This window comes from Guillardia theta (assembly GCF_000315625.1).
Source record: "Guillardia theta CCMP2712 unplaced genomic scaffold GUITHscaffold_15, whole genome shotgun sequence".
NCBI classification, from domain to species: domain Eukaryota; class Cryptophyceae; order Pyrenomonadales; family Geminigeraceae; genus Guillardia; species Guillardia theta.
The window spans coordinates 663,495-683,590 of record NW_005434659.1 but is presented as its reverse complement, the minus strand read 5'-3'; the positions used below and the strand labels follow the sequence as shown (position 1 = coordinate 683,590).

The following is a 20,096-nucleotide window of genomic DNA, read 5'->3' as shown; positions in this document are numbered from 1 at the left end:
AGGAGGAGGAGGAGGAGGAGGAGGAGGAGGAAGGAAGCCATGGCTGAGACAGCAGCGGCAGATTGTGGGAGGAGGACGGGGAAGCTCTGTGCCATCTGACGCAAGTCCTGGCCTCCAAGTCGCTGATCCTCCTGGCCGACGGCGCATGCAGACAAGCGGAACGCGCGTCTCCTCTCCTTCCATGCGCGCTTGCTTGCAGAGCTCACTTTGCGTTGTGGGGATGCGACTTTGACCTTGCCGATGACATCAGCAGGTTGGAGAGGAAGAGAGAGAAGGGCAAGGGACGAAGAAAGAGGAGGGCGCTGAAGCAGGGGAAGCAGGAAGAGGAGGAGGAGGAGGAGGTGGTGGTGGTGGTGGTGGTGGTGTAGGTCAAAGCACAGCAGGGGAAGGGAAGGGTGGGATTATGACAACTTGCTGTGTAGGTCGTTAAGGGGAGAAATGGCGAGGAGGGGAGAGCAAGGGATTCCTCTAGGACACGTGGAAGCGCTCATGCTGCTCCCTCACCGACAGTTTCTTGGTAGCTGATGGGATGATGATGATGAAGGTGATGGAGGGACTGCAGAGTTCATGGGAGCACAGGCCAGGAGCCTGCGAGCGAGGGAGGAGGGAGAGGACGGAGAGGATGGAGGAGGCAACAAGTTTGCCATGAAAGTCTGCGAGAGGTAACGTTGTGAACTTGTGCTTGAAGAAGCTAACATGTTTGTTTCTACTCCTCTTTCCTCTCTCCTCCTCTCCCATCCTTGCCTACCACCAACCCACTCCCCGTCTCCTTCTCTCCCTGCATTTCTTGTCTCTCCTCTCCATGCTCTCCTTATCTCTTCTTCTCCTCCTCCTTCTCCTCCTCCCCCTTCTCCTCTTGTTTCCCTCCAGCCTCAAGTCCCGAGTGGTTCAAGTCAATCTGGCGATCCTCGCGGCACATCCACACGACCATCCTCACGGTCAAGTTCTGCTGGGTGCGCTGCTGGGGTGGAAGGAGCTCAGAAACAGGAACGTCCTCTCAGTCACTTGCTACAAGACTTCAGCAGGAGCAGGAGGAGCAGGAGCAGGAGCAGGATCAGGATCAGACGAGGAGGTGAAGGAAGGGATCAGGCATACCTGCTCTCGGTGGGTGGCGAGCTCGGACGTCTCCTCCTCCTTGCTCGCTCGCAGGATCAATGCGGCTGGTACTCACATCCTCCTTGACATCGACGGCTGGTCGTCGGGCTCGTCAGGCCCACACCACGTCCTGGTCAACAGTCTCCGTCCCTCCTGCCTGTCAGTCGCCATGCTCGGCGTCGTTGGCTCTACCGGGGTAGGAGGAGAGGAGGATGAGGAGGAGGAAAGGAGGAGGAGGAGGAGGAGGAGGAGGAGGAGGAGGAGATGATGGTGGTGGTAAGATCTGCCTGTAGGTAGGACATGCGTACGACTTCCTCCTCGGCGATCCTGTTGCCTCGCCCCCTGAATATGTTTGAGCTCTTTCCCTCTTCTCTCTTGCTCACTTAGCGCTCTAGGAAGATTGGTTTGCCGAGAAGCTCCTCCTCCTTCCCCGCACTTATTTTCTCTCTCCCCCCCTCCTTCGATGCGTATCCCGCCAGACAGCCAGAGGTTGAGGAGAATGTTCGAAGAGAGCGTTGGAATTAACTCAAGCTGGGAGTATCTGACTCTAGTCTCGAAGCTCCTCCTCCAACTCCCTTCCTCCTTCCTATGGCTACCTCCTATCTCCTCCATGGCAAGGCAAGAGCCCCTGCTCTCCTCCCTCCTCTGCTGATCCTCCTCCTCCTGTAGTCATCGTATCCTCCACACACTCTCGGTCCTGGGGGTCTCTAACGCCTCCAGTCGCATTCTCAAGCTCCCAGCCTCCCTTGACAAACGATCCTACGAGGTCAAAACTCTCGTTTCGACTCTTTCCCCTCTTAATCCTCCTCCTCCTCCTCCTCCTCCTCCTCCTCCTCCTCCTCCTCCTCCTCCTACTACTACTACTACTACTACTACTACTTTCAACTCGCCTCCATCTGCTGTTTCCTCTGCTTGGTCCCTTGTCCTCCTCCTGTCCTCCAGTCAGCCGTTGAAACACGTCAGGCGCTCAAGGAAAGATCTGACCTCCTCCTCGACTCAATGCGGTACAATGGACACTCGACGACAGCGGAATGGCTGAGGTCGAATGTGCCTGTGGTGAGTCTGCTGGTGCTGGTATTGGTCCTGCTCTCTCTCCTCCTTGGTCTCCTCCTCCTCTTGCTCCGCCTCCTCCTTTTCCTCGTGCATTTGACTTCCAACTCCATTTCTTGTTTTGCTTTCCTATTGTTGCTGCCCTTGCTTGCGGCCCTCCTTTGTCTGCTGCTGCTGGTGGTGCTTCAGCAAATCCTCCTCCTCCTCTCTTCAATTCTCTCCTTGCCTCTTGTCCTGCATTTTGCTGCGCCTTCCATCTGAGTCAGAGCAGGCGACTCTCCCCGGCGAGCTCATGGTATCGCGAGTCTCCGCGAGCCTCATGGCAAGGGAGAAAGACCTCCACCTACTCATCGCTCGAGATGCTGAAGACCTCATCCGCCTTGCCCTCCACGTCTTGAGGAAGAGGAGGAGGAGGAGGAGAGAGGAAGATAGGTAAGCTTGCTGATGCTGCTGGCGTGTTGGCAGCTGACCATGGGCAAGGGGAGGATGGAGTTTCTGTGACTTGGAGGAGTGGGGAAGAGACTCGTGGGCGGGTCTGCGAGCGTCGCTGGAGGTGAAGGTGGCGGCAGCTGCTTCAAAGGAGGGAGGAGGAAGAAGTGGAGGGGCGAGACATGTAGCAGTAAGGAAGAGAAGAGCAGATTGACTCGAACACCGAACCTGAATGAGCCGGACGAGGGGAAAGTGTAGGAGAGAAGAGGAGGAGAAAGTGAAAGTGGCAGTGATGGAGGAGGAGGAGTAGTAGAAGGAGGAGGAGGCAGAGCAGTGGCAGGGGGTGGTCTGTAGCTCTCAAATAATTATTACAATCACTGGAGTGTCTCCGGCTTGTCACGCCTAATCTACATGTCCGACTCGAAGGAGGTGCGAGGCTTTCAGGGAGGCACCAGCCCTGACGTCACCAGGAACGAGTCCGCGTCCAGGAAGTCACTCGACAGCTGCAGCTCATCCACGTCCAGCAATGAGGTGTCAAGATCGCTCTTGCCATCCCCCTTCCCCTCCCCAAAATCTTGCCCTATCAGCATCGGCTTCACTGCCTTGCTGCTCTCTCGTTTCCTCTTGTTCTGCAGCCAAGGTGAGCAGCAGCGCAAGGGAGTCCCGAGGGTCTCACCTTGTTCTGGGAGGCCTCGAGCCCCATGGACAAGCCGGTGAGGGACTGAGGAGAAGCAATGTCGGACTTGGCGGGAGAGCTTCGAGGCCTCTTGTCCAGATTAGCGACAGGAGGCACTGACATGATGCTGGATTGTACGAGACTCGCAGGATCTGCAAGGACAAGTTAGGAGGATGAAGGGCTATGTGAGACAAGATGAGGCGGGCAGAGGGGAGCACAGCATCAGAGGGTCTGACCTTCATCTTTCACTGCGAGTATACCCTTCATCGCTTCCATACCTGGACGACTGTCAAAGAAGATAATTCGCTTCAAATTCTCTCTACCTGTAGCTGCTTTCGTCACGCTAGGGCTACCGTTGGGGATACCGTTGCTGAGCTTCCTCGCTGCTGGAACTGCAACCCCAGGAGGTATCCTCCTCCCGTCGGCGATTCGCTTGGAAGACGCTGAAACATCTCCACCCCTCCACCCTATGGGCATCTGACCCTGAAGCATCTGCAGGTCTTGAGCAGCCTGCACAGCTTGAATCGACGAGCTCAGGTGACCTGCTCCCATCCGTCACAAGTTCCGCACGCTTCTCAACAAGTGCACTCACCATTGGCCAGCGGCGAAGCGTAATGGACATCGTAAGGGAAGCCATGCCCGTTGCCCCTGAAGCCATGTTCCACTCCATCAACCCCGAACCTGACAGCAGCTCAGTTAACCCCGTCAACACTCGTCTGCTCGCTCCTCACCCTCCCAACCCATTCGCCTGCGCAATTGCATCTCGTGGTGAAGCGTGTGACCACCCGAGCCCTCCTCGTGTGGGCTCGCCCATCCAGCGGATGTCCGGATGCAGATGAGACATGCTGACGTGTGGAGGGATACCCATGGAGGGTCGACCTTTCAGTTCCTCCATCATGCCTTGCATTGCAACAAAACCCCGTCACATGCTCTAGGTAATCTCATCGCAGCATACCGGGGTACATGTCAGGATGATATGGCGGCATGCCTCCATACATTTGCCCTCGTGAGAATTCTGCTTCTGGCATGCGATTGCTTGAGCCATACATCATTCCCCTGGGAAACCCTGCGTGCCCATCCAACGACGCCTGCAGCGCGATCAGCAAGATACCAAGACAGAGTAAACTGACTTGTTGCTGATATGCCATGTAAGCCCCGTATTCTGCCGACATCATGCGCGATGGAGGAAACATAGTCGAGGTGGAGGATTCGCCGATGCCCAATTCGTTATCAGCCGGTCTTCGAGATTTCGAGGGAAGAATCTTCATCTTGTCCTTTGAAAGTCAAAGAGGTAAGGGACAGCAATGGAACCCAATCAAGAATCAGATTTTGACCCCTCCGCCCCACGCATTCTTCTGCCTGCTCATCGATCATATCACCTTGCTGGCAGCAGTCGACCGTGACGCTCCTTGTAAGATCTCACCCTTCTTCAAGGAGTCGTACTGAATTCATCCGAGTCATCTCATTGCTGCCACACACAGCTGCAATCCACCTGGGGGTTTCTCAAGACTTCTCCCTCCCCCGGTAGGCTCTTTTGGGAAAACGAGCGCTGCTGGGTAGCGGACAAGCTTGATCCAGAACTTCTTTCACCTTGTTGCTCTGATGCAATCTGTGTAGCTCCAGTGAGCTCTATTAGGGCATGCAGCAAAGGGTGCTCACTATGCCGATCAGAATCCTTGTCGACTGCGCTGAGGAATCAGGAACATTGAATCTGAGATGCTGCCTTGAGCAGATCTCTGCGAATGATCTGGCAGGGGAATTATTTTCCTCTTTGCCACTCACAGGGGGCAGCAACCTTCGATCCCTCATGACATCTGAGGTCACTAGGTTGCCATCGTCCTCAACACGTTTCAACCTTGTAAAATATCAGCTGTTTCCAAGTGCAGTCCTCGATCTCACCGAGCACTGGGATTGTGCAGATTCACGACAAAGAAACGATCTTGCAGGCGGTGTGCCACCTCAACGAGATCCTTTGCTCCATGCTGAGGTTCAACCTAACAGACATCCCAGTCAAGTAAACATCTTCAGCCATGCAGTTCACCTGTGTAGAGGCGACAGCATTGTAAGCGTCCTCTGCACGACGATCGTCCTGAGATCAACTCAGTATCTGACGCACCGACCATCATCAAAGCAAAACCTCGCGGAGCATCCATCTGGGAAATTCAATTTCTCCCGGGTTTGAGCTCCAGTGAGTTCCGTGAACGATTCCATTCCGGCTACAAGCAAATCAAGAACTGAGGACATGGCTCTCGAAAGAGTGTACCTGGCTGCTTGGACAATATATTTGAACCATAATGACAAATGCATTGATGCCCTGAATCTTACATTCGGCAATCTCCTCGTAAAGATAAAGCTGCGGCATGATGAAAAGGCTATCAATCTTGGGGCTCTGCACGCCTACCTGTTTTCATCGGTTGGAGGAGCAACCCGTAAATAGAGCCTTTTGAAACCCCGGTTCTTGGAATAATTCATGTAAGAAATGACGATAGAAGTCATCATTTTCTGCCGATCTTCCCCATTTTCACCTTCCAGAAGTGGGGTGCTTGTATCATAAATGTTAAGGGTATGATATATAGAAATTTCAAGATCACCTGTCCACACTGTCTACATAAATTTCGGCAAGTTCGATGTATTCCTTCACAAACATTCCAAAGCACAAATGTGTCCCACTTCCCTGCTGAAATGCAAGGATAGTTTTGCATCGATTGTTCACAGCCTCAGTTGGTGGCGGTTTTTCTAAACCAACGTTCAAAGACTGGAATGAACATTACGCATTAAGATACCTTGGTGCAAGTCATCGACTTTCTGATAGTTTGCCACAACTTTGACAACAACATTGCGCAATGGATTTGATACAGTTCGGACAGAATTCTACAGCAAGCGGATGGTTCAGTTACAAAAAGTTGCAGCTCGACTCTCACAGTCAGGTAGGATCCTAGAGTAGTATCTTTCAGCAGTGTGGCCAGGTTGACAGGGTTGATATTGCCTTCCCAAAATGAGGTAAAGAGGCAGATATTATGCCACAATTGATCACCGTTAGTGTTGTTCTCTGGCTGAGCACGCAAGAGTTCATCCTTCGATGTTGAATATGAAGAATTCCCAGTCGAGCCATTGTGGTTGTAGTAAGAGTCAAGTGCTGGTGAGGAATCCGAGTTGCCCACAAGCAGCTGCTGAGCAACTGCAAAATTTGTCATACAGAATTAGACAATGGCCACGATCTGATTAACCTTCTGTTGGTATTGGAGGAGAAAATCCTTCATTTTGACGGAAATACAAATCATCATTCCCGAATTCCCTCTGCGCAGATTCGCAAAAACGAATCAATTGGTTCTTGTCTGAGAGAAGAAGAAATCGAACCTGCGAATGCATCCAATCATCTGGGATATGACGCCAAGTTTCTTCCTCCATATTGCTCATTGTACTGTTCCCAAGAGGCACGTCAGATTTCTCACGAAAGGGAGCACAAAACGAAAAGATGGTTTGTGCAAAAGAGTTGACTACAATGATATGGTACCCACAGGTTGATGTAATTTCAATGTTCTTCGATATCGAGTTGTCCTGAAACTGAAACAGCGATGGCGGGCACAAGCGGGCAAAGGGAGGCAGAGAGCCAACCAGCCCGCAAGCCCGCCAACCGATTCAGCCTGGTTCCAATTTTGTCCGTGACCGAAAGCAATTCTTCCAGTCAAACGAAACGGGATGAATATCTGCAGCCATTCAGGTGTTAGTGAATTGTAAATCTGTTAGAACTTGTATTCAAGAAGACATTGAACAAAAGCGTGTTCCCATTTATACACTCAAAATGGTGATGTGGCAAGATGACTGAAGATGCAATGGAAATATGACAATCAAGGTAATCCGGTATTGAGATGAGGATGACAGGACAGTCAAACTTCGTTTTTCGCATCTCAGTTGCACGTCAAGCAATGAATGCAAGGAGCAGAAGCGGAGGTTTTTATAGTTGGTTAGAAATGCAGCGAAGCAATAATGAGGGATCAATGGTAAGAGCTATCTCGAAGAAGAAAGAAATCTGCATAACAAAAGACATGAATGATGCTGTGAATTTGAATGATTTCATACATGCTCAGATACCATCTCTGAACAGACCCTAGGACGCAAAAGAACGAGCACATCCGCGAATTAAGATATTGAAATGCAATTCGAACAAACGGGTATTTCATCACGATGATTGTCATACAAAAAAACTATAATTCAAGATAGTAACACCCGAACATGCAACAACCAGGCACCATGACTGGCGAATCCAGACGATGGGACGCACAACATATGAGGGTCAGAGCGATAAAGGAGGACGAGTTCAACGCAAGTACATGTTAGCAATATGACAGAAAGGGTAAGTTGCATCAAAGATCGCAAAGGTCCCTAGAGAAAACAACTCAGCGAACGTGAACGCATCATCAAGTCTTGCGGTTCAGGCCCAGTATCTCCCCCATCGCGCATGAACCAGATCCACTTTTCGGTGAGGGTTCCCACCCACCCACCCCCTCCTTCACCCCAATCTGAATTCCAGTACATCTCTTTTATCCAGATTGTACCATGAAAGATAGTTATTTAATTTTTCGTACCACCCAAACAAGCTCTTGCCTATTCAAATTAGGAGAGGGGGCCGAGGGTAGTAATTGATGTTTCATACTTGACTAAAATCAATTAGGGATCAAGCATGTGGAAAGCTCCTACGGACTAGGAGGCAAGGGGAGTACCACCCCCCTTTGGGCTCTAGTACGAGTAAAATGACAAGCACCGAAAATCCAGACGCTCAGGACTTAGGGCTCTATGACCTCCAGTATATGACAGCTATTGTTGGGTTCTAGTCTCCTACCCTCAACGGGATGTAGGACCTTGGTTCTAGGAGGACTTGGACCTTCTGCGTAGGGTATAGTTTCTAATGGTAAATGCGACCGATTCCCTGATCACCCTCACCCCCTTCTCCAAGACCGACCACCCCTCCTGGAACATCAAACGGATTTTTCACCCCAGTGTTGACCAGAAACTACCCCTGGCAGTATAATTGCTCGTATCTACCCACCCCCTTTTATCTCAAAATATCCCTCCCCCTTCCCCTCTCGAACTCCACACTGGACCCCTACCCCCTCATCTCCCCCGTTTTTTCTCTGTAGCCTCGTCAGATTGCAATCTCATTCAAATCTCGACCACCACCCACCCTTGCAGTCAGAAATTGCTGGACCCCACCTATCTTTGCTTCCTACCCTACGACCCTCATCACCCCAGCTCCCTAGAGAACAAGAATTATTCTAATCACCCCACCCTCCTGGTCCGATCCCCTCATTTTCACCCACCCCTCCCCTGATTATAACCCCCCACCCATTCCCAGTCAGACCTTCTTGCTACTCAGCGGCTCATGACCGGGCTAATTAAACTTTGATTGAGGGGATGAGGGCGCATACACGGAAGGGTACGAGCGGGGAAGAGGCTCCCAAATGGGTCTGATGAGGGATGAGGTATCCTCCTTTTTTTTTTAAGCCAATCAATGGGAGGATGGGGGGGTGGGGGGTTAAGAGGCCATGGAATGTGGTAGGAATGTGGTAGGGTACGAACAGACATTTGGAGGGGTATGTGTTGAAGATGGTGGGGTACAAAATGAAAAGCAGGCGACCTCGCCAGAAATAGAGCAACAGAATGTGAGTATGGAGGGCGGTGGCAATGGGCGAAATGGCTGTGGTGGGAGGAGAGGTAGAAGATGAATGAAGCAGCAGAAACATGGGAAATCATTCGGGCAGTCGAAGATGACGAACCTCTGACATCATAGGGTAGAATTCTTTCTATTGAATAGGGAAGTGTTTGAAGATGCCTGATGCAATGTTTTACTGTCTCCGACATCAGCATGTTTCAAACATGATCCAGATATATGCTTTCAGACAATTTTGCTTACTTTCCACTTCACTTGCATAATATTACGATCTGCTCAACGTAGTTGTATTATGGGTGCAATACCTGTTGCGTTTGTTGTGTGCGTTGATGAGGTGGAGTTTGTCCTTAATGCCGACTCATTACGGATGATGATGTGTGTGCGGCGGTCTTATCTGTTTACTCATGCTCATCTCCTCCAGGTTCCAAGTCTTGTCCCACGCTTTCTCCGTCACTGGCCCCATGGACCAGCCCTACCATGTTTCCAAGGAGGGCTCCGGTGAGCCCCCTGGCAACGATATCGCGTGCTGTATTGTGCTGACATGTGGGTCGATCAGGTCTCTCCGACAAGGCCACCTCAGGCATCGTGAATGCTGACGACCTCAGCCACGAGGGCAGGTTCTCCTCCTAATTGCAACGAGGAGCGTGAGCAGAAACATGCTGCAACTGTAGTATGAGAACATGTTTTGTTTCATGGATGTTTATTGCCATACTGGACACCACCTTCTCGCATCGTTGCATTATCGCAGTGTCATCCTTATTCTTCATCTTCAAAGTTTTATCCTACCTCTCCCAACCCTCCTCAACGATTCACATCGATGTCCATGGAGGCCAGGGCCAGACACGCTCACTCCTCCTCGTCGAGGAGTGAGAAGTCCAGTTTGAGGCCACTGATCTTGGAAGTGTTTGAAGCGCTGCAAGCATGCAGTCAGGGAGATCTCACCGGCACCACAGAGCTGGCTGACCTGATCAATGAAGCAGCTCGCATCTCGAAAGATTGAACGGGCACCCTGGGAGTTGCAAGCGCTTATCCCCAGCACCATCTTGAAACCGAGGTTCCTTACCACAACTCATACCGGATGTCGCCCGGTCCATACACGTTTGCGAACCTCGCAACCTTGAAGTCCTAGCGGAATTCAGAGCCAATCCACCTGCAGCCTTGCACTGACCTGTCGGGTCTTGACCCCTTCCTCCGTCAGGCGATCAAGGAGCTGAGCGCGGATATCGTAGACCTGCGCAGGTCAGCGCAGTCGCAGAGCCGAATGCAGGTCGGCTCACTTGCTCCGTTGAGATCCACTCGTCCAGCGGGTCAGGTTGCGTCAGTATTCTCTTGACCTGTCCCAAATCTTGTCAAAGGACGCAGGGCTCAACAGCGCACACGCACAGCGAAGATCCCTCCAGGCCTTCTTTTGATCATGACCTTCCTGTCCAGCGGCTCCCTGCGGGTGCTCGTAAGCATCCTTCCCACATCCTGGACTAGCACGCTCACGGGGATTTCTCCTTCCCAGTCCCCATAGCTCCAGGTAGGAAGCTCCTGCGTGCAGACAGCTCTGACTACATGGCAACCTCGTCCGCATCCAGTCACCTCACGGTCACGGTAGCTTGCGAGCTAGGTTCTGACACTGAGATGCTGCAGGGGGAGGAAAGCATGAGGGGTCAGGAATATCGCAAGTGAGCATTAGAGGCTACAAGGTCGGCTGAGAAGGTGAGATGACTCGAGCGTTGGTGTTGTAGCCCTGCTTCTTGTCACACACGTCCTCTTTCAGCACACTCGAATTCACACCGTCCAGTACTTGTTCATCGCCTTGATCGCACCCACCTGGAGCAGGCAGAAATCCTGTCACAACATCTCCCCACGATCAAGTTGCAGCGCTACCCTCGTTGTTGTCCTGTTCAGAACAATCTCCGCGTAGTAGGATTCTTCTATTCTCCTCAGCTCGTAATCCTTTCCTCTCCGAAGAATCGTCATCTTCACTACTGTATGAGGAACGGAATGGGGCGGGGTCAGTGAGATTCTCGCAAACCTCGGGCAGGTAGGTTGTGGGATCTTGTCGCCCTTGCCACAAGCGACTTCCTCCGATAAGAATGTCCTTCCACCCACCCAGAAACTCTCCTTCCTTCACACTGTCCCACTGCATGAAAAGTCAAAGGAACACAACAGCTATCCCGTCAGAAGAGCACATATGAGCGACGAGGAAATGAGGAGAAGAAGGAGCGAGAGGGGGAGGACACATCAAAGAAAGCGTCTGTTCAAACTCACGTAGTCTACATGCTTGCAAACTTTCCCCTCCTCATTCAGCTCGTACTCTGAGATGCCAGTGAAAACGACTCGAGGTCGCCATGGTAGGATCTTCACGTCGCTCGAGAGGGTCCACCTCGACCTCACCCTCCCCTTGCCGCTGACAGAGACATCGTGAGTCTGAAACAAGACGTTGGAAGAGAACGGCGAGTCCTTGAGCAGCATCAAGGACTTCTTGTACTCCTCCAGCCCGCCCAGGCTCTGGATAGGATCGCTGAACTGTATGTTTGCAGCGTACAAGGACCAATCTTCAGCTCCCCTGGCCCCCCACAGGCCGTCGAGATGCTCCTTCAGGTGGGATGCGAAGTCGAAGGTAAGACTTTCCAGTTTGTCATCTGCTGCCTGCATCGAGAACCAGCGCCCCCTCCGCGGGACTTCTGCTCTCCACCTACCCAGTGCCTTGGATATGATCGTTCCTTGCCGTATAGAAGGAGGAGGGACCAGGAACCCTGAAGTCCGCGGAGTATCTAGGATGAGAGTGAAGGCAAGAGGGAGGAGGAGCATACGACGGTGAGCAGGAGGAGGAGCGGCGGCGAAGCCTCGCCAAGCTCCAGCCATTGCTCTTATAACCCAACCTCAAGGGGTAGATGCGATTTGAGTACCGGTCTTTATGTCTTCAAAAAGCGATTAAGAGTACCGGTACTAATAGACCGTGGCAGGGACCCTTGCATTTTACTATCCCTACTTGCGCGCTGCGATCCATGCACTGACGTCTTTGCGGAGGGAAGAGCTGCGATGAGAAGATGAGAGAAGAAGCGAAACGACATGATGAGCATGCAGATAATGCGATGCAGATGTGATGTGAGATGTGAGGAGATGAGATGAGATGAACCAACATGTCTTGACAGGACTAGGTCACACAGTGTGATTGAGATGTGATGATCACATGAAGGATTGGGTGAAAGCATATTCAAGTGCATGAGACATTAAAGGTGATGGGAGATCGTGTTTGGTATGCCACGACACATCTCAAATCACATTGTGTGAGACACAAAGATCATGATTCACACCGAGGAAGTCGAAACAACAATACATGTCACATCTTGCAAACGGTACTACACGAGACAGAGCAGGGATCATCGGAACATTCGGAGCATGCTCCACGTACAGGATAATTTTCTCCGACGTCTCCTTGATCACAGTCTCCTGCTCTTCCATCATCGCAACCCCCGGCACAGATCAGACCCTACCTCTCCCATATTGCACCGCAGGGCCCGAACGCGGGGAAAGGGCTTGTCCTCAACGACAACCTTGAAAGACACGTCAGCATCGGCGAGCAGAAGCTGCGCATGCTCCAACCTCTACTCCTCCTTCCTTGTCGGTGACCTGGCGAAACTTGGAATTCTTCTCGTCCTGCTCTCCAGTGAGTTGCGAGTTCCGACCATCCTTTTGCACTCACCATGTCGCCCTTCTCCCGCGCCTTCTCTGCTTCCTACCGAGCCAAGTCGTCTCAGGATACAAGGAGAGGAAGGGGGCAGGAAGAGAAGGAGAAGGGGAAGGAGGGGAGGGACAGGCAGAGGAGGAGGAGCAGGAGGAGGAGCAGGAGCAGGAGCAGGAGCAGGAGGAGGGGAGGGAGAGTGACAGTATGTCCCTACTTTCTCCTCCTTGAAAGAGACAAAGTTTGACTTGGGAGGCCTGACAAACTTGCTCGTGAAGGAGGCAAACGAACAAACGATATGCACCTGAAGACGAGCTGAACTCCGTTGGCCGTCTCGACAATCTGAAGGGAGATATCAGCAGGCAGGATTTGGAGGAGGAGGAAAAGGAGGCGATGGCGTTGGTGGGGGAGGAGGAGAGGAGAGGGGAAGGTCAATTTTACCTTTACTGGCGTCGTCAGACCGCTGCCGCTTTTCTCCCATCGTGGTGCCCAGGAGGTCTTGACCCAGTCCATGCAGGCCTGCGGAGTAGAATTCAGCCGTAATGCGCTCGTAGATGACAAAGAGAGGGTTGAGGAGATTAGGGTACCAGGTCGAGCATGGAAGCAGGTTTCAAGGCGGGGAGGTAAGAGATAGGAGGGAGGAGGGAGGAAGCAGACCGAAGAACAAGTACACTCACCGTAGCAGAAACGGACCCAAGAGGCTCGCGGAAGAGCTCAGGTCCATCCAAGCGCAGGAATTCATCATCCCACTGCCACTCCTCTCAGTCCTTGACGTGTCAGTAACGTTGCTGGAAACCTCCGTCTGCGTCGGAAAGTTGGCGCTCTTCTCCCCGATGATAGACCTTGACATCGAAGCTCGTCAGGCAGCCATCGAGAAAGAATGACGTCAACATGGATGCGTTGAGAGCAGAGGGTTGGAAGAGCATCGACTGCAGAACAGCTTCGGCGGCAACCTAGGTGCTGAAATTTAATGGGAGAGCAGGAGGACTGAGAGGGGTACGCAAGGGTTGATGTCTTCGACCAGGTCGTCTCCAGGCTTGAGCATGACTCCTTGAGACGAGTGTCAAAGATCAGCAATCAGCCTTCCTCTCCTTCACCCTTGAGGTTCTGATCTGCATTGATCTTTCCAACGCGCACAATCGAGTATGAGAAGCCGACGGCCTTGCTGCAGAACCATTCATCACACTCTAGCTTGTGCAAAAAAGACGAGTTTTGTCACGCACGGACTGAGTTTCAGTCCTTCGCTTCACGCCTCAACTCACCTCTTCTCTTGGATTCCAAGCTCGACGTCTCGCTTCTTGTCAAGAACACCTACAGGGAGTATCATGAAAGATTCATGCCATGTCATGACATGTCTTGCCTGAGAAAGCATTCTGCATCGAGAATGGGAAAGTGTCCGAACGCAAGGTTCCGAGGGAGGACAGCAGGACAACTCGACGAATCTGCGTATTCTTATCCCATGGCCTCACGACTTCTCCAAGACCTTCTTGGTCGCAGTCCCCCTTGCGATCAAGCGCTCAACCAGGCTCTGCCATGACATGAGCTGCGGGATGCAACAAGAACGGGAGAGAGGGAGGAGGGGCGAAACGATGCAGGAGGGAGGGAAGGGAGGAGGAGGTAGGAGGAAACAAGAGGGAGGAAGGGGGAGAAGAGAGGGCAGGGAGCTAACCCTGTCCAGCGGCTCGTCGTTTCCTACGAAGATGAGGGTGTCAGAGTTCTCGATGGTCATGCCGCGGGTCTCCAGAAGTCTGAGGGGGGAGGGAGTCAGCTGGGGCAAGCGGCCCCGACCTTCTCAGCTCACTTCTCGCAGGAAGAGATCTTGAGAGATTGCTGCTGGCCCAGCCTCGCCATGATCTAGCAAGAGCAGTCACAGGGAGCTCTCTTCACTAGCTCCTCCTCCACCTCATCACGAACTACCCCGGGTGGGCCGATGACCGCAACTTCCTGGCAGGACCGTCACGTGCGACGCGCTCCTGCCACTTGGCCCTCCTTCCTCAACCTGAGGTCCAAGATACTTCTGAAGGTCCGCAAACTCATCGTCGTCGTCGTCTTTCGAACCCCTTCCTGCACCGAGAGTTATTTCTTACATGATTCAATAATCGCCGCACCGGTTCCCTTCAAGAAGTTCTCAGCAAGATCGTCAACCTTCGATCAGCTCAGTCAGTCTCTCCTCCCGTCTACGACTTGGCATCACCTTGCTCACGAGAGACTCTGCCGCCTTAGCTCCGAGAAGCTCCCACTCCTCCTCTCTCCTCGACATAATTTCATCTACCTGAGGGGGTGTTCAGTGTCACACCAACACACCAGTATGAGCAAAACCTGCTGATTGAACGAGTCCAGCTCCTCCTTTGCTCGTGATTGAAGATCGTTCGATGCTTTCTGCAACTCCAATCAGATGCTCTCGTACAATGTGATCACCTACCTTGAAGATTTCCTCCATTTGTTCGCTTGTCTTCTTGTAGTTTTCGAACTCTTTGCCTAGACCACCATCAAGCTGGCACGAGACTCTCAGCCTGGGGGCCGGGGATGCATGATGCCGGCAAGATCGCTCGAGGGAGCGGAGGAAGTTGGAAGAAACTCCGGGGCGCCCAGCCTTGCTTGACGTCATCACTGTTCGAACCAGAGGTATGCTCGACTTACCACAGGGCAGAAGGAGAAGGCCTCTGACTGGAGGAAGGAGGATGCAACGAGGAGGAGGAGGAGGAGGGAGGAGGAGGAGGAGGAGGGAGAGGGAGGTTGCATTAGGAAGCGATGGGCGGACGCGCGTCCGACCATAGCGAGTAACAAGGGATTAGAAGGCCAGGATTGCTAATGTAGTCCTGAATGTAGTCAGGATGGGGTGGGGTGATGAGGGGGGTTTGTGGGAGTATGAGGGGTATAAGAAACTGAAATTAGGGGGTAGGGTAGTCGGTTTGCAAGAGACCTTGTTGAGATGGGAGGGTGGGTAGTAGCATGTAGGGGGGTTATATCGGGGGTGGGGTGGGGCAACACAAAATTTCCCCGCCCATGGAGAGAAATCGATAGGAAGAGAGGAGAGGAGAGGGGGGAGGGAGAGAGGGAGAGAGGAGAGGAGGAGAGGATTGGAACTAGGGGAGAAGATGTAGCGTGAAGGAGATCCAGGAACCGAGATAACGAGGGATAGGGATGGGGAGTTTTGATTGGCAACCAAATCTGAGTGAGCCAAAGGATACTGAATTCTGACATGCAGGTCGTTGGCAGCGAACGATTCGGAAGGAGTGAAGAATTTTGGGATAGCATGTCTCTAGAACAACTCAGATGGGTACTATGGAAGAACGTCAGGTTGAAGATCAGGAACTGGAAATCAAGCTTGAAAGAGATAGCATTTCCGATCTACACGTTCATGTTGATCGCAATGCTCAAGGCGGTTGTTGATCTGGGAACACAGAATCAGACAGTAGAGAGATGGAGGGCGAGAGCGATCCCGCGGCTGGAGCAGACAAGAGCAGGGGCTTACTGCGGCTCGATCTACGGTCGAGGAGAGGTGCGAGGGAGGAGCAAGCTTGGCCCTGGGAACCAGAGTGACCCTGGTCAGGCGGATGAAACCATGAGGACGTGTAAGATCCTCCTGCTCCCTTCCTCGAGCAGACTTGTGCAAGGGCTGATGAGGAGCCTGGAGGAAGAGCTCTATGGCTCCAGAGTGACCGTCATGGCCATGCCCAACCTAACAGCGGCCCACAGATATCACCTCGCAAACCCCGGAACCGTATCAGCAGCAGTGGTGGTGAGCGAGAAGGGACAGTGCAAGGGACTGCGGGGGGAGGAAGGTGGGATGCTCGACCTCCCTCGATCCTCCTCATTGAGTAAAAATCTGCATGAGATACCAGGGGCGCTACCGAGAGCCGCTGGTAAATGTGCCGCCTGTACAGTCGGGCTTTCCATCCATTTCAACAGCACCAACTCGTTGGACGCTCGAGCTGGGCTCTCCCCCAATGCTGACATGGACTCAGGCATCCTGACGGTTCAGAAGCTCCTGCATGACTCCCTGCGCAAGACTTTCTCGTTCTTGGGAAACTCCGCCAAGGTCGACCTGTGGATGCAGCCGATGCCGACGACGAGCCTTGACGAGCTTGGAGGACCAGAGATGAAGATCTCGTTGATAACCTCGCTATATTTCGTTGCGGCATGGATCCCTTCCATTCAGATCCTTCTCGTGAACATCGTGACCGAGCGGAAGCTCGGGCTGCGCAACATCATGAGGTGTATGGGATTGAAGGACATAGTCTTCTGGTCGGCCTGGCTGATCTCCGAAATCTTTGCATTCGCAATTGCCATCGCATTCGTTGTTGTGTTCGGATCCTTCACGTCGCTATTTTCTGACAGCGACATAACCCTCATCTACTTTGTCTTCCTCGCCTTCGTCTCCTCCATTGTAACTTTCTCCTTCTTCGTCAGCATCTTCTTCGATTCGCCCAAGATCGCGGGAGCGGTTGGCTCGGGGCTTCTTGCCTTCTTCAGCTTCCTGTTTGCTCTCCTCCGGGCGTTGAATGTCCCGTTGGAAGTGTTCTGGTTCCTCTCGCTCCTCTCCCCCGTTGCCATGTCGTCAACAGGAGCTGAGATCTGGAGGAACGGGATACGATGGAGCAACCTCGCTGCCGGAGAGCATCCTGTGGGCATCCTCATTGTCATGATGGTGGTTGACGCTGCGATCTACTTTCTTCTTGCCATCTACCTCGAGCGAGCCTTCAGCACAGGGGAGTGGAAGAAATGTCGCTGCCTTCCAGCATCCCTCCGGAGGAGGTTGTTCCGCCACATCCTTGAAGACAGCAACGACGGGATCCCCCTCCTCCGCCTCTCGGGTGAGGCAGGGCCGGAGTCGTTGGACGTGGAGCGGGCAGACGCAGAGGGTGGAGACGTCGAGCAGGCTAGAGGAGCTGGAGGGAGCCGGGTGCAGCTGAGGTCAGTGAGGAAAGTGTACATAGACGAAGAGAATCGAGGCCAGACAACTCTGGCTGTCGAGTCAGTCTCCCTCGACCTCTACGAGAATCAAACCTTCGCCCTCCTGGGGCCCAACGGAGCTGGGAAGTCGACATTGCTCAACATGCTCACGGGGATTGTGAGCCCTTCCGGCGGGATGATCAGCATTTTCGATCACGTCCTGGAGGACATGAACAGCATCGAGAAGCTGCGAGAGATCCTGGGCTACTGCCCGCAGGAAGACATTCTGCTCGATGACCTGACCGTCAAGGAACATCTCAAGTTCTTCGCAGGGCTGAGGGGCCTGAGAGGTGCCCTGCTGAGAAAAGAAGTCGCGAGGCGCTGCGAAGAGATGGACCTGGGGAGCGTGATGCAGGAAGCAGTGAAGAATTTGTCGGGGGGGATGAAGAGGCGACTGTCGGTCGCCCTGGCGCTCACGGGCGATCCCAAGTTTGTGGTCCTGGACGAGCCATCGGCAGGGATGGACGCCAAGAGCAGACACGCTCTCTGGCGGGCCCTCGCTCACAACAAGAAGGACCGTGTGCTGATTGTGTCGACCCACTCGATGGACGAGGCTGACGCCATCGCCGACCGGATAGGAATCATGGTCCACGGCGTCCTCAAGGCGTGTGGAGAGCCGTTAGAGCTCAAGGTCAAATACGGGCTGGGGTACAAGCTGCACTGCGTCTTCAATGACTGCAGCGAGGAGGAGATCGGAGGAGCGGGAGGAGGGGCAGATGCGTTCAGCAGGAGCTCGAGCTCCCTGCCCTTGGGTTCCGACATGCTCCAGCAGTTCATCCTCAAGAGAGTCCCAGCTGCCAAGCTGACAAGCAGGTCCAGCTGCGAGGCCAGCTTTGATCTCGGCCATCCCTCCTCCTCCACCTTCCCGAACCTCTTGCGGGGGCTCGACAGCAACCTGTCATCACTAGGGCTCAAGGGATACGGGCTGACCTCGACGTCGCTCGAGGAAGTTTTCCTGCGCATCTGTGAGGGAGTCGTGCTGGTCAACGAGACGAGCATTCAGGAGGGGAAGCACGGGAACGAACCCCAGGAGACGAAGGAGAGGAGAGTCCGCTACTTCAACGGCCTGCACTCTGTGAAGGCAAGTCATGACTCTTGTCCGTATCTGAATGCTCTCTGACTCTCTTCTGTCCTCCTCTCTCCTCCTCCTGCCCTACCCTGCTTCGCCCTCCATCTCCTCCAGGTCCTGATGAGAAAACTTTTCCTGGTGAGGATTCGAGACCGAAGGGCTCTGGCCTACTTCTTACTGTATCCGACGGTCCTGTCGATCCTCACCTTCACCTTCTTCGACTCCTCCTACTTCTCCTTCTCCGGGGACCTCACAAGGGCCGGCAAGCCCATCTCTCTCTCCTCTCTCGGCTCAGAGCGCTGGATTTCTCAGCTGGTCCTGCTCAACTCCTCGTCCTCCTCCCTCGCCAGCCTCCTCTATCCTCTCTCCCAGAAGGGCTTCGCCTGCAACATGGTCTCCAACCACGAGGAGTTTCTCAACGCCACTGACCGTTACGCTCCCGCGAAGAAGAAGAAGATGTACATCGCAGGCATGGAGGTACACCTGATGGAGACTAGCCCTCCTGGGTCGCTGCAGACGACTATCACCTTCAACTCTACCAGGACGATGGTGGCGACTGTCTTGCAGCATGCCGTCTACAATGCGGCGCTGCTGCGGGCGTGCGAGGGAGGAGGAGGACCAGCGGGAGGGGTGCAAGTGGAGACTAGCCTCCACACCCTCCCGGGCAGGTCCGTTACGGCGCAGCCGCAGAGCTTCATGCTCTCGTTCCTCCTCACGCTGGCGTTTCTGTATCCTCCGTCCTACATCGCCGAGGAGATGGTTAGCGAGAGGGAGCGAAGGCTCAAGCACATGCTCTTCGTGGCGGGCGCGAGAAGTCTGGACTTCTGGTTGGCTCAGATCAGCAGCGACGTGCTGCTCCTCATGCTCATCGCCCTCGCCACTCTCATCCTGGGGGCAGCGACTCACTCTCCTGTCTTCATGTCGAGCTATGCGCTGGCCTCCTCCTCCCTGATGTTGTGCTTTGCCTTCGCAATGAGCGCACTGACGTATGCTCTCACCTTCCTGTTCTCCTCCTCCAAGGCCGTCTTGAAGTACATGAGCACTGTGCTCCTGTTCGTGACGACCATCCCCCTCTCCCTCCTCTTCTCCCTCGCTCTCGTTGTCCCGAACCTCGCCTCCTCCCTCTCTCTCATCCTCTCTGTGTTCCCCGCCCTTGCCTTTGCCTGGAGCCTCTTCCTGCTCAGCGTCAACGCCATCATCTCGCACGACCTGAAGCAAGAGGACTCGCTATCGGAGGTCTTCTTTTCTCCTGACGGGATCCTGCAGTATCACCTCATCCTCCTCCTCTCTGGCCTGGTCTACCTGCTCATGAGCGCTCACCTCGACCTCCGAACCTACTTCTTCCGCAAGCAGCATGTTCAGCTACCAGAAGACACGAAGGAGGAGGAGGACGCGGACGTGGTTGCAGAGAGGGAGAGGATCGAGGCAGGAGGAAGGCAACACTGCGGGCATCTTTGTGCTCACCATCTCCGCAAGC

General features: G+C 53.5%; 9 protein-coding genes across 9 annotated transcripts; 4 read left to right on the top strand and 5 right to left on the bottom strand.

Moving 5' to 3' along the window:
* Window positions 1-802: 802 nt before the first annotated feature.
* On the top strand, window positions 803-1,451 carry GUITHDRAFT_135438 (hypothetical protein; the record flags this gene model as incomplete). Its single annotated transcript, XM_005837205.1, has 2 exons — window positions 803-1,291; window positions 1,389-1,451. 2 exons carry the CDS (start codon window positions 803-805, stop codon window positions 1,449-1,451), a joined length of 552 nt encoding a protein of 183 aa, XP_005837262.1.
* A 1,563-nt stretch (window positions 1,452-3,014) lies between these two features.
* Window positions 3,015-6,510, bottom strand: GUITHDRAFT_161916 (hypothetical protein; the record flags this gene model as incomplete). The annotated part of the gene is made up of 19 exons (XM_005837204.1): window positions 3,015-3,203; window positions 3,251-3,402; window positions 3,487-3,528; window positions 3,574-3,792; window positions 3,843-3,931; window positions 3,982-4,150; window positions 4,206-4,338; window positions 4,381-4,524; window positions 4,630-4,692; window positions 4,841-4,879; window positions 5,033-5,105; window positions 5,150-5,244; window positions 5,292-5,339; window positions 5,388-5,466; window positions 5,842-5,986; window positions 6,034-6,121; window positions 6,172-6,236; window positions 6,285-6,417; window positions 6,478-6,510. 19 exons carry the CDS (start codon window positions 6,508-6,510, stop codon window positions 3,015-3,017), a joined length of 1,998 nt encoding a protein of 665 aa, XP_005837261.1.
* Window positions 6,511-9,210: 2,700 nt separating this feature from the next.
* GUITHDRAFT_104090 (hypothetical protein) lies at window positions 9,211-9,548 on the top strand (the record flags this gene model as incomplete). Its single annotated transcript, XM_005837203.1, has 3 exons — window positions 9,211-9,293; window positions 9,340-9,416; window positions 9,475-9,548. 3 exons carry the CDS (start codon window positions 9,211-9,213, stop codon window positions 9,546-9,548), a joined length of 234 nt encoding a protein of 77 aa, XP_005837260.1.
* Window positions 9,549-9,666: 118 nt separating this feature from the next.
* GUITHDRAFT_151268 (hypothetical protein) lies at window positions 9,667-10,845 on the bottom strand. Its single transcript, XM_005837202.1, has 11 exons — window positions 10,794-10,845; window positions 10,701-10,736; window positions 10,607-10,653; window positions 10,503-10,547; window positions 10,407-10,451; window positions 10,302-10,356; window positions 10,196-10,252; window positions 10,087-10,149; window positions 9,982-10,043; window positions 9,883-9,927; window positions 9,667-9,831 (listed from the first exon to the last, which is right to left on the bottom strand). The coding sequence occupies exons 2-11, from the start codon at window positions 10,716-10,718 to the stop codon at window positions 9,765-9,767; spliced, it is 504 nt and encodes a 167-aa protein (XP_005837259.1). The 5' UTR covers window positions 10,719-10,736; window positions 10,794-10,845; the 3' UTR covers window positions 9,667-9,764.
* A 317-nt stretch (window positions 10,846-11,162) lies between these two features.
* On the bottom strand, window positions 11,163-11,468 carry GUITHDRAFT_57382 (hypothetical protein; the record flags this gene model as incomplete). The annotated part of the gene is made up of 1 exon (XM_005837201.1): window positions 11,163-11,468. A coding segment is annotated over one exon (306 nt), but the record flags the coding sequence as incomplete, so codon positions are not given.
* Window positions 11,469-11,812: 344 nt separating this feature from the next.
* GUITHDRAFT_151267 (hypothetical protein) lies at window positions 11,813-13,645 on the bottom strand. The gene is made up of 12 exons (XM_005837200.1): window positions 13,595-13,645; window positions 13,486-13,547; window positions 13,391-13,436; window positions 13,272-13,343; window positions 13,036-13,113; window positions 12,899-12,936; window positions 12,812-12,851; window positions 12,616-12,648; window positions 12,516-12,569; window positions 12,407-12,466; window positions 12,325-12,362; window positions 11,813-11,946 (listed from the first exon to the last, which is right to left on the bottom strand). Exons 1-12 carry the CDS (start codon window positions 13,637-13,639, stop codon window positions 11,898-11,900), a joined length of 615 nt encoding a protein of 204 aa, XP_005837257.1. The 5' UTR covers window positions 13,640-13,645; the 3' UTR covers window positions 11,813-11,897.
* A 618-nt stretch (window positions 13,646-14,263) lies between these two features.
* On the bottom strand, window positions 14,264-15,360 carry GUITHDRAFT_151266 (hypothetical protein; the record flags this gene model as incomplete). The annotated part of the gene is made up of 9 exons (XM_005837199.1): window positions 15,235-15,360; window positions 15,017-15,187; window positions 14,914-14,973; window positions 14,789-14,866; window positions 14,703-14,739; window positions 14,594-14,658; window positions 14,497-14,538; window positions 14,396-14,448; window positions 14,264-14,342 (listed from the first exon to the last, which is right to left on the bottom strand). Coding segments are annotated over exons 1-9 (647 nt in total), but the record flags the coding sequence as incomplete, so codon positions are not given.
* Window positions 15,361-17,566: 2,206 nt separating this feature from the next.
* On the top strand, window positions 17,567-18,235 carry GUITHDRAFT_50416 (hypothetical protein; the record flags this gene model as incomplete). The annotated part of the gene is made up of 1 exon (XM_005837198.1): window positions 17,567-18,235. A coding segment is annotated over one exon (669 nt), but the record flags the coding sequence as incomplete, so codon positions are not given.
* An 897-nt stretch (window positions 18,236-19,132) lies between these two features.
* On the top strand, window positions 19,133-19,942 carry GUITHDRAFT_151265 (hypothetical protein; the record flags this gene model as incomplete). Its single annotated transcript, XM_005837197.1, has 1 exon — window positions 19,133-19,942. A coding segment is annotated over exon 1 (766 nt), but the record flags the coding sequence as incomplete, so codon positions are not given.
* Between the last annotated feature and the right edge of the window lie 154 nt (window positions 19,943-20,096).

Coding starts and splice junctions, on each gene's coding strand:
- GUITHDRAFT_151268 (XM_005837202.1), bottom strand. Junction 10,150..10,195: donor AGTGGATCTCAACGGAGCAA/GTGAGCCGACCT, acceptor TGACCTGCGCAG/GTCTACGATATCCGCGCTCA. Junction 9,928..9,981: donor GACATCCGGTATGAGTTGTG/GTAAGGAACCTC, acceptor TGCAACTCCCAG/GGTGCCCGTTCAATCTTTCG.
- GUITHDRAFT_151267 (XM_005837200.1), bottom strand. CDS start 13,639: ATGCTCAAGCCTGGAGACGACCTGGTCGAAGACATCAACCCTTGC. Junction 12,363..12,406: donor TGCGGTGCAATATGGGAGAG/GTAGGGTCTGAT, acceptor ATGGAAGAGCAG/GAGACTGTGATCAAGGAGAC. Junction 11,947..12,324: donor ACGTCGGAGAAAATTATCCT/GTACGTGGAGCA, acceptor TTCTCATCGCAG/CTCTTCCCTCCGCAAAGACG.